Source organism: Myotis myotis, unplaced genomic scaffold, assembly GCF_014108235.1.
Source record: "Myotis myotis isolate mMyoMyo1 unplaced genomic scaffold, mMyoMyo1.p scaffold_m19_p_15, whole genome shotgun sequence".
NCBI lineage: Eukaryota > Metazoa > Chordata > Mammalia > Chiroptera > Vespertilionidae > Myotis > Myotis myotis.
In genome coordinates this window covers 20,553,469-20,565,912 of record NW_023416319.1, presented here as the reverse complement: position 1 = coordinate 20,565,912, position 12,444 = coordinate 20,553,469, and the positions used below count along the sequence as shown (strand labels likewise).

At 35.8% G+C, this 12,444-nt stretch overlaps 1 protein-coding gene across 7 annotated transcripts in view; it reads left to right on the top strand.

Moving 5' to 3' along the window:
- Positions 1–12,444, top strand: part of LCOR (ligand dependent nuclear receptor corepressor) — a 116,623-nt gene that overhangs the window by 62,573 nt on the left and 41,606 nt on the right. For all 7 annotated transcript variants that reach the window (XM_036336464.1, XM_036336467.1, XM_036336462.1 and 4 more), the window contains one exon: positions 8,666–8,798. In XM_036336464.1, coding sequence (XP_036192357.1) covers positions 8,666–8,798 — 133 coding nt within the window. The remainder of the gene's footprint in view (positions 1–8,665; positions 8,799–12,444) is intronic.

Here is a 12,444-nt window from a genome sequence, read left to right as displayed (position 1 = left end):
GATATCATTGGGCATCTATACATCGGCAGTCACTATGGAGAGCAGATAGATATTCAGGAAATCTTCTGATTGAGATTGGGTTGTGGATGAGAATTGAGATAGCACAAACTTTTAATTTCTAACCACTGGAAGGATATAAAAAACCATTGCTATTGTGGGGGTGGCTTGCATTTGTCTTTTAATATTCATAATAACTTGTACATGTATAATGGAAGAAAAGCTCTAACAGCAAATGCTGATTATAGATACTGGTGAATTAAAGATAATGGTAGTAAGAGTCACTTGCCACTTACACTCTAGGCTTTATTTTCAGGAACAGTAATAGCAATTAGATATACTGAGTCATTCATGGCCCATTTGTTATGCATTTTGAATACCATATTTAATTCTTGCTTCAACCTTTATTATTTTCTTATTCTTTAATTTGATGGTTTGCTTAACAAAATTTAAGGTAACATTGACATACAGTAAAAATTGCATTAAGTACAACTCATATTTGTTAATGTAAAAAGTAGTAATTTACATGGAGTAAGAAGGATTCCTTTTACATCACTGATCTTAAAGAGTATTAGCTTTTTAAATGGTGTAGCCATTTTCCCTAAGATTTGCTGGCATTTAAATTAAAAGGACGTCAGAGAGTGGCATTTAAATCAATGAGTTGCATCTTGTCTGTTCTTTTTAGTTCATTGCTTAAAATGTCAGTAAGCAATGGGTAGCTGTATGCCCATGATCTACTCAGGTAGGCCTTTCTAACGGAGTTACTATAAACCCTGCACATGTACACATGCTTTTAATTCTCAGATTTTCTATACCATAGGGTATGAATTTTTAAATACCATTTAAGTTGATTCAGGCACAGAGTGGGCATGGTCTTGAATTTAGACAGGAATGGCTCTAAAATGTCACCCCTTAAGTTTTGTGTCATCCTACTGAAATCTAGACCATCTTGTCTTTCCTAAGTGAAACTTGTCATTACTACTTCCATTTCCTTTCCTGAGGTGTTAACTCTGAAAAAGAAAATAATCAACTATGTAAGTGTCCTCCCCCATTCGTTTCCTCCAAAACACCCACACTCATAAGATGACAAATATTAGAGTTACAAAAGAAAATTTTTAAAGTTTAACTGTTTATTGCCCTGAGGTCTAACTTCCATGCCAACATAATTTTGTTGCTTTATTCAATAATGTCCTTGCTATTTCAGGAACCACTAGAGCTTGATGGAAAGAATCCTATATAATAAAGAGCTAACATGCTAATGGTCATGACGCCCTCATGCCTTAACGACTGTTCAGCAGGAGACTGCCTGCGCAGCAGAGCTGCTCTGGAGATGGGGCAGAAGCAGGGAGGTGCCCGGAGGAGGCGGGACCATCCCATGGCGGAGAGGGCGGGGTGAGGCCCCATAGGATCCCCCCCCACCAGTCCTTCGCCACCCACTGCTCGCACTCAGCACCCCCACTGCCCACCTGCCAGGGGAAGGAGCGCCCTGTGCCGCCACTTCCTGGCGCTCAAAACTCCGCAGGAGGCAGGAGGCAGGAGGCTTCCACACTCTCCTCTGGCACCATGATGGGGTGGAGCCGCCGCATTGCTCCGGAGACAGGACTGAAGCGGGGAGGCACCTGGAGGAGGCGGGACCTCGCAGGACTGAGGGCGGGGCTTGAAGTGGTCAGAGAAGACCAGAGGAGTGGGGGGCGGGGCCGGGCGCACTTGAGCTCTGGATGGAGAGGTTAGGGTGTCAAGGCGGGGCAGCACGATTTCGCACGCAGGGTCACTAGTGTAAAATAAATGCATGGGAACAATATTAATAAACAACAGAATTTTAATTGAGATTCAGTAACACCCACTTGGATAAATATAAAACAAGCAATTCTATAAAAGACAATATTTTTAAGTATGTTACTTATTCCTGAATTACTTTATAAGTATAATTCTGTTTAGATTTTTTTAAAAAAAATAAGAAAAAACACTGTCTCCTTTGAGGAGCTGGTGGTGGTAAGAACAGAATTTAAGTGATTTTGAGTATAATCTGAAAGAATAAAGCCAGAATGGCTGGGACATTTGAGAAAATTTAAATAACAAGTGGGTATTTGCCTTCCCAAGACTTACTATAAATATAAAATAATTTTCACAGTATGATACTGATTATTATTTTTTTTAGTTCTTTATTAAGGAAAGAGCTTTTTAAAAAACAAAATGACTATTCCCTACCCCAGAGCTACAGAATCAAAGCTCTGGGAGTATGTTCCAGGTATGTATATATAGGTGAACCAATTCCTGAATCCTGAAGGAAACAACTCATAGGAGATTTCAGTTCAAATCTCCAACTTGATTGCTTTTTAGTTCTGGATAAAAAAGGAAAAGAAGAACAATTGTTTTTTATTATGTCACATCATTTTGTTATTTTTTTTGCCATACCGTATGTAATGATTCCTTCTAGAATTTAGGCGTGGGGGATGGGAAATGACATTTGTTTTTCTTTAACTTCCTATTTCCTAGTGATTGTTTTAGCTTTATAGCTCTTTGTCATATGAACAGTTTTGTTCTTTTTGGTTCATTTAATTTTGGTACAGGTATGTCCAGTAAGGGAGAATGAGCTATATTGTGCATATACATCATCGCTATAACTGTTTTAAAAAATATGTTCTTACTGATTTTTAGAGAGAGAAGAAGGGAGAGGGAGAGAGAGATAGAAACATCGATGAGAAAGAAACAGTGGTCAGCTGCCTCCTACATGATCCCTACTAGGGATTGAGCCCGAAATCCTTGGCCATGTGCCCTGACCAGGAATCAAACTGGCGACCTCTTGGTGCATGGGATGGACTCAACCAGCTGGGCTTTTGCTATAAAATTTTAACATGGGGAACAGATTCAATTGAAGAAGGTATATGACTTTGTGTTATATATTTTATCTTCGGTTATTCTGGATAGAAAACAAGCTAAACAATCATTTGGTGAAAATTATTGTTAAACAACGTTTGAACTCTGGAAATACTTAAGAGCATATAACAAACGGAGAATCATTTATTTTTTAAAAAATCTAAATCTCAGTACGAACAACAAGAATCTGTGGCATTCAAACCATGATTCACTCCCACCCACCTCCCTTAGCTCGGCTTGAGGGAAGCTCTTCTCTAAGCAGGAGGAGCAGATTTGGGCATTTCTCATACTTTCTAGCCTTTTGTTGCTGATGCTTTCTTCTAGGGCAGCGGTTCTCAATCTGTGGGTCGCGACCCCTTTGGGGGTCGAACGACCTTTTCACAGGGGTCGCCTAAGACCATCAGAAAACACATATATAATTACATATTGTTTTTGTGATTAATCACTATGCTTTAATTATGTTAAATTTGTAACAATGAAATTGGGGGTCACCATAGCATATGAGGAACTGTATTAAAGGGTCGCAGCATTAGGAAGGTTGAGAATTACTGTTCTAGGGATTCCTTTCAGCACTCAGTCTTTACTGAGTGAAAGTGTATTCTAGGTGCAGCAGGCTGAGAGCATTGTCCTGGGCCATGCCTTATTCATAAGGCAAAATTCTGGTGCCTGGAGGGACAAGTCATCCAGCACCTCCACTCATAGAGCACAGGTCTTACTCAGATAAGGGAGACACTGTGCCAGCCCCCAGTATTTGTGCAGTGGCACAGAGGTTCTTCTGAAGGGAGAAGGAGGCCTTAAGAACAGAAGGAGGCCTTAAGAACAGAGAATTCTTAAGGGGACTAGCTCTCCCAAGGGAACTGACTTTATTTGGAATAGAGCAGGCAAAAAGATGTTGAAAATCTTTGTGGTGAACAATTAAGAGGATGCTGGTAGTTCCCCAATGCTAGAGCAACTAGTGAAATAGCAGACAAGTTAAATGTTTAAAAGAATTTTTTAAAAAAGATAGCAAAGAGCCCTCCTGGGGTTGGAGCAAGTCTCAAAGACTGGCAACACCTTATCCCTACAGAGAGGCCCCACTTTTATAGGATCAGACTGGTGCTGTGTATGCCCCAGGGTGTGGCAAAAACAATAGAACAATTAGTAGAGGCTAACAGCTGGGTGTATGGTACCACTACAGACAAATCAGCCAGAAGCTTATAAAAGGAAGACCCAAGAAAGAATCTGCCAGAATCCAACTGAAACCTCAGTCATTTCTGGTGGACAGAGAGACTGTGCATGCTCAAGACAGCATCCTCTGAGAAGTGATGTCAGAGGCTACACACTGCTGGGCAAGTAGACTTCAATGAACTAGAAGTAAAAAGGGACATTTTCTAATGATAAAAGGATCAGTTTATCAGGAAGACATAATTAAATCCTCAACAACAGAGTCCTAAAATGGGTGAAACAAAATGCGACAGAATTAAAGGGGAAATAGATAATTCAACAATAATAGTTGGACACATCAACACCCCACTTTCAGCAATAGGCAGAACATCAACAAAGATGGAAGACTTGAACAACACTATGAATCGAAACATAACATCTCTAGAGCACTTCACCCAACAAGATCAAGCCTGCTGAATAAGGCATTATTTAAAAGTTCATTTTATTTCTATAAACTAGCAGCGAACAATCTGAACATGAAATTCAGTTTACAATGGCATCAAAAAGAATAAAATACTTAGGAATAAATTTAACAACAGTGTAAGACTTACATACTTTAAATTACAAAATATTATTAAAAGAAATTGAAGATCTAAGTACAGTAAATGGGAAAATATCGCATGTTCATGAATTGGAAGACCTAATATTATGAAGATGGCATTACTCCCCAAACTGATTTGCAGAATCTGCATTCCCATCAAACTCCCCAGTGGGCCTCTTTCATATGAAATTTCAAGGGACCTGAAATAGCCAAAACAGTCTTATAAAAGAACAAAATAGGAGGACTCACACTTTGCAATTTTAAAACTTTCTACAAAATGACAGTAATCAACATAGTGTGTTACTGGCATAAGGATAAATAGATATATAGATTAATGGAATAGAATTGGATGTCCAGAAGTAAAATTATGGCCAGTGGTTTTTCACAAAGGAAGTCGGACCCTTCTTATACCCTATACAAAAATTTACTCAATTGATCATAGACCTAAAAGTCCTAAAACTATAAAACTTTTAGAAAAAAACATAAGAGTAAATCTACATGATCTTGGATTAGCCACTAGTTTTTCAGATACAATACCAAAAGCACAAATGTTAAAAGAGTATAATAAATTATAATTCATTAAAATTAAAAAATTTTATATTGCCAGCCGTAGCATCAGTGAAATGTTAGCTCACAGATGGGAGAAAATATTGCAAGTCATATATCTGATAGTAGAGTTATATACAGAACATGTCAAGAATTCTTACAGCTCAAAAATAAAAAGGTAAATAGCCCAATTAAAAGCTGGGCAAAACTTATGAATAGACATTTCTGCAAAGAAGGTGTATTTGCATGGCCAATAAACACATGAAAAGATGCTCAATTACCCTAGTCCTTACAGGAATGCAAATGTAAACCATGAGCTACAACTTCTCATCTACTAGGATGGTGTAATAAAAAAGATAACAAGTGTTCATGAGTATGTGGAGAAATGGAATTCCTATTATTGCTGTGGGGAATATAAAATGGAGTAGCTGCTTTGGGTAATGGTTTGGCACTTCCTCAAAATGGTAAACATAGTTAACATACAATCCAGAAATTCTACTCCTAAGTATATAAATGCAGGAGAAATAAAAATATACATCCACACAAAAACTTACACATATTAAAAGCATTATTCATAGTAGCCAAAAAAGTAGAAACAACCCAAATGTCCAACAACTGGTGAATGGATACAATGTGGTATATCATACAGTGGAATATTATTTAGGAATAAAAAGGAAGTAAATACTACATGCCACAACTTGGATGACCTTTAAAACATTATTCTAGAAGGAAAGTCATTTGCCCCAAAAAACCCCACAAATAGTGTATGATTTCATTTATATGAAATCTATTTAATTTTACCCTTTAAATGGGTAAATAGTATAGTATGTGTATTATATCTCAATAAAACTATTTAAAAACAACAACAAAAATAGATGTGACCATAATTGATATGTACCAGCTTAAAGTCGTGTGTATTTCAGAGGCCAGGTTGATAAAATGGTTAATTGTTTGATTCAAGAAAAAAACATTCATCACCTGCTTTACTGAATGCTCAGTTAGCTGCTCTGTGTTGATTTAGATTAGAAGGCTACTTTCTAATCTAAATCAACACAGAATGCTATAGGAAACATAGTTTAAGGATAGATATTTTATTCAAGGTCTGACTGAATTGACTGACTGTAGGGCTACGGAGTTAAGTTTAAGTCCAGTTTATGCCATTTAATGTCTGTTTTTTAAAAATCTCTAAACAATGAAATGGCATCAATAGTTGAGGATTTTGTTGGACTGTTTAATTAATACAGACATACCTTGTTGTATTGCACTTTGCTTTATTATGGTTTATGGATGGTGTGTTGTTTTACAAATTGAAGTCATGGCCCTCCACCAACAAAAAGATTACGACTTACTTTATTGTGGTGGTGTGGAATCAAACCTGAAGTATTTCCAAGGTATATATATATATACCTGTTCCTAATACATTTTAGATATTAAATCTATATCAAAATTAAATTAGTTGTGATTCACTTTTAAAATTCAATTTCTTAATAATTTTTAGTCCATGAGAGAGAATGTTGGGAAGTGCAACTATAATAAAGGTTTTTGTAATGATTTATAATACTTAAAATATTTTGTTTAAAAAGTTTTAAACAATGTGGCAAACTTAGCATGTCTTTCATGGAAATGTTAAGTCACCGTTGTTTAAGTTTGAGTATGCAAGAGAGTTCTTCATATTAAACTATCCTATATAATAAAAGCCTAATATGCAAATCGACCCAATGGTGGAACAACCGGTAGCTATGACGCGCACTGACCACCAGGGGGCAGACGCTCAATGCGGGAGCTGCCCGCAGGCCCCCAGGCCAGCCAAGACAGGTACCAGCGGGGGGCCGGCGAGCAGGTGGCACCAGGCTGGCCAAGGTGGGTGCCAGCAGGGGGCCCCCTGATCACCCCACAGTCGCCCCACAGATTGGCCCTGATCGCCGGCCAGGCCTAGGGACACTACCCGTGCATGAATTTCATGCACAGGGCCTCTAGTTTGTTTATGATTTGTAATTGATGCTAAATGTATCTTTGAAAAATATGTATTTTTATTGCACTGTTGACACAATTTGGGTGATGGGGAAATCATAGAGAGCTGGTTGCAAATATCACTAAATGTATTTAAAATCTTTGAGGAAATCATTTGTGAATTATAACATGCCTTGAGTGTCTTGTTTGACATTGTGCCAAGGTATTTCCTCATCTTCTTTAGAGCACTTTAAAATTTTCCATTATATAACTAAATGCATGTGTTGATTCATTGTAGTAACTTGAAGTAAGTTACATGCACTGGTATTTTAAACACTGGTATTTAAAAACAAAATAGTTGTTTCTAAGAACACTTAAAAAATGTACTTTGCTTTTCCTTATAATCTTTTTTCTGTTATCATAGTTCCCTCTTTATTTATTAGCTACAAGTGCGGAAGTGCAAAGTGTTGTTAACCAAGTTCAATACTCCTGCAGTCTGAGAGCAGGTTTTGACAGTCTGTGGGATGACATATGATACTGAAGTGTTTCCCCTTAAGATACTGAAATGTTTCCCCTTAAAGCATGAGATGCACTCTGTTTTTGAGTTATTTTTTCTAGTGCAAGTTTTGACCTGTTAATTTCACAACCCATTAAAGTTTGAAAGTTTCAGTTTGTAAAATAGTATTCTAGGCACAGAATTGTGAATTCAAATACATTCTTCTTGAGTTTTACCTCCAAACGGCCCTTTACAAATTTTTGTTTTGTGTCTGGAGAAAACAGATCTTGTGCTAGGAAGGCAGATGTGATTCACAGATGAGACTTGGAGTTTTAAGATTTTTTTTTTTACTGAGTTGAGTTGAGTTGTCTGAACTATTGCTGTAGTATACATGGCCAATACACACATGAAAAGATGCCCAAGAGCCATTATATAGAATGCTCAAAAAATTTCCCTTTAATAATTATAGATTAGAGTTTATTTGTAAGTTTTAAACAAAACTTATAATTAAAAAAACAAAACACAAAAACTTGGATTAAAAGCCAGAGAGAGAGAGAGAGAGAGAAGAGAGAGAGAGAGAGAGAGAGAGAGAGAGAGAGAGAGAGGGAAACATCCTCACCTGAGGGTATTTTTCCCATTGATTTTTAGAGAAAGTGGAAGGAAGGGAGGAAGGAAGAAAAATAGAGAGAAACATCTATGTGAGAGAGACACATTGATTGGTTGTCTCCCCTACGTGCTCTGATCAGGGCTGGGGATTGAACCTGCAACCCAGGTACGTGCCCTTGAGTGGAATTCAAACCCACAGCCCTTTTGTGCACAGGATGAGGCTCCAACCACTAGCCAGACCAGCCAGGGCCAAAGTATATTTTCATATTCACTTTGCTTTTATACTTTTGTGGAGATAAATTTTATCCTGATTTGAAGTTTTAAAATATTTTAATTGTATTAAGCTAATTTGTCTTATCTGTTGTTAATGTTCCTTTTTTTAACATCTATGCTTTTGATATTGAATGGAGATAGATACTTGTGCAAATATGTCACCAAATTTTTTGCAGGGACACTTAGTCGGTCTGGATGAACCAGCTTCAGGAGCTGGGCGGGAAGCTCTGCTTAAACAAGAGCAAGCAAAAATCATTCGATTCGAGAAACAAGCAGAAGAGTTCCTCAATGCAGTCTTTTATAGAAAAGGTTGGTTCCAATAAAGAATGACATTTAGCACCTGCTTGTCTTGTATTAACCTTCTTAATTTCAATGTCATTTTTAAAGAGTTACTTTAAAAAGTATTTTTCTTTATTGATAATACACTTTATAATTCTCCATGTTTCTTTAGTCAAGTTAAATTTGAAATAGGGTAAGGCAACCCCACTCCCTCCTTTTACTCTGAAGTGATAGGTTTTAGTTAAATAATTCTTAAAATTATTGTGAAAGTCTGAAAGTTGCAAGGTTTCAGTAGTTCTATATATTGTTAGTCAGATTTTCTTACATAAACAGTTACTGTTTTTATCACTGATAACCATAAAACTAACTGTGAATTTCTAGTAATTTCTCACTGAACTATTGTTTGCAGAGAAAAATGTAAAGTTATGTCTTAAAATTAGATTTGCAAGCAGTTTTTCTCTTTGATGTAGTCTTATTTCACTAGTTTTTTTTTAGTTACTAAAATTAGAAAAAGAAATTTATTATTATAAAATAAAACTTTCCCCCATACATTTGAGGTGGCATTTAGTAGCTTCACCTCTTGTATTTTTCAATTTATCTTTCTCCTTGGAACTTTTGTAGGCTTGTTTTACATTTCTCCAGCCTAAAAGAATAATTGCTACCAGCCAAGACCTTTAGGAAGTTTCCATTCATGAGCCATATTAGTGAAGAGTCTTTACCTTCAAGATATTCTTTCTAAATAGATTTTTAATCTTCAGCAGACACAATGATTCCATTTTCTTTAATATTTCTTCAGTGTTCTAGTTTACACCTGTCATTCCTCTGGAAATTTCTTTCTTCCCTTTTAAGTTTAAAAGCTGGTGTTCGCCTGTACACTGGTTAAAAGTCTGATAAGTGCTGATTCTAATGGGTTGGTTACATTGGGAGACCAGCTGGGCTTCTGCATAATGTAATTAGTATTTTCAAAAGGGTGTATGAGGTGAAGTGTAGTAGAAAATTAAGGAATGCAAAAAAAAAAAAAAGAATTCACAAGATTATTGTTTTCAATGGCATTTAAAAAAAATTTCTTCTATCAGTTCCCTAGACAAAATTAAATCTTTTGTACATCCTCTCTTCTCTTTTAAATAATACCGTCTTGCACTTTCTGACTAAAGCTCCCAACTGAAGCTGTTGGACTCACCTGATTGTCTCAGTAAAGTACCCTGATTCCAAAATTATGTTCAAAACAGTAATATTGTTATTTCGTTTTATGAACATTTGATTGTTTTACTACAATAACGCACATTTAAAGTATAAATGACAAAAAGTTCTAGTAATTCACATTTAAAGTGACCAGTTTGGATCAGTGGATAGAGCATCGGCCTGCGGACTCAAGGGTCCCGGGTTCAATTCCGGTCAAGGGCATGTATCTTGGTTGTGGGCACATCCCCAGTGGGGAGTGTGCAGGAGGCAGCTGATCAATGTTTATCTCTCATCGATGTTTCTAGCTCTCTATCCCTCTCCTTTTCTCTCTGTAAAAAATCAACAAAATATATTTTTTAAAAAATAATATAAAATAAAGTGTAAATGACTAATAGGTCTATCAATTTATTAACTAAATAAAATATCTTGACAGCTCCTCTGCTATGTACTGAATCATGGGTCTAATGCTACAGCAAATGTCATTATCTGAAAAGAGGAACTCTACCTGATGTACATGGAGCAACCACTTTTCATTCACTCGTAGCGTGGAGGGAGTTTGCTTACTTTTCTACTAGTCCCATTTTTTGTCATGCAGAAATAATTTACATTGAAGTTCATAAAATTTTATTTAGAAATTAAACTTTGGAGGACATAACCTTTAGGGGAGGAATTGTTACCTTGAAATCAGTCTTAGAATAAACTTCAAGAGATGAGAATTCCTTAAATTTGTATGTGAAGTTAAATTTGTATATTTTTGTATACTGGCATATGATGCTCAGAAAAAGAACTATTGCTTTGCAATCGGAAGTTCCTTCTGCCTTGCTTTATGTATTAATATTGTTATTTTTAGATATTTTATTAATCATCTTGGAAACATCTCAAAGATGAGTATTAATAGTCTTCAAATTAATATCTAAAATGTTTATTATCCAGAGATATGACAGCCAATTTAGTCTGAAGTGAATATTTTGTTTTTAGTAACTACTTCAGATATTTGGATTTAGTCCTTTGTTTCCAACTATTGCAAATTGTATGTTATAAATAATTGAGTATGTAAAAATTATATCACTAAATAGAAACATTAATGCAATAAAAGTAGGCTTTTGTGGTACGAATTTTATAATAAATTCCAATTTAAGGACAGTATACCTTCTTCAATTGTCATGATCATATTTCTTTTCAGCGTGTTTTGTCACTTGTGTTAAGGAAATCTGATACTTGTCTAAATGTTAGATTTCCATTTTTGAAATATGCAGATTGCTGTGAGGCAGCATTTACATGTTTTTCTGTAGTTTTAATTTTGATCTGATTTGCTGTTTTTTATTTGACTCAATTGTGCATATTCCCTGAGACATGACTCAGTTTATAGATATATTTTAAGAAAGTGAAGGAATGAAAAGTGTTGAGGAAGCTTTCAAAAGACAGAAATTCAAATGCAGAGATGTCATCAATTCATAAACATGAATTGTGGTTTGTGATTGTTATTCATGCAACAAAAAGGTAAAATATGCTGCAGCCATTTAAAGATCAAAGATAGCAATTTGTGTTATTTATCCTAAAACCTTTGATTCCTATGAATCTTTAATTACATTTATTAATCTAGTTAAACACAGAGACATTTCATAGATTACTTCATTTTGCTTCCTGTTTGGAAACTTCTTTATGTATTACATATTCTCCAACTTTTCAGGGGGAAAATATACACTAATACATTAAAACTTGAAATTACAGTGTGTGTGTGTGTGTGTGTGTGTGTGTGTGTGTATTCTTGTATTTAGAGGATTGTATGCTATGTGAAAAAAATGGATCTTGGAAAGTTTAATGAATATTAATAAGAAAACCCATTCGGTAGAGAGATTTTTAAAGCAGTGTATAGCTAAAATGTTTATTAAAAACATTTAAGGAACCATTTTAAGTGATTATATTAACTTCTGAATCTTACCACCTTAGCTAGTTTGGCTCAGTGAATAAATAGAGTGTTGGCCTGCGGACTGAAGGGTCCTGGGTTCAATTCCAGTCAAGGGCACATGCCTGGGTTGCAGGCTTGATCCCCAGTAGGGGGTGTGCAGGAGGCAGCCGGTCAAGGATTGGTGTTTCAATCTCTCTCCCTCTCGCTTCCTCTCTGAAATCAATAAAAATCTTTTTAAAATACACTTCTGAATCTCACCTAACTTGAGCATCTTTATTTCTATACTCTCTGGCATACTCAGAGTTTTTATTTATAGAGAGGACACTTAGGGTGGAAAATACTTTTTAGTAGAGTAGAAATGTTGTTATTGGTAGAACAAAAACCTTGTTAAACTCCAGAGAATTAAATAAATATTCTGACTTTAAATCATTCTCTGGTATTGAATAGTGTCCTTCAAGAAAAAGAATTCTCTGTTTTTAGGAGTCCTGTGAGGTTTTGAGTGTGTGTGTGTGTGTGTGTGTGTGTGTGTGTGTGTGTGTGTGTTTTGTGATAACATTAGATTTTAGTTATGAGTCACTTTTTCTA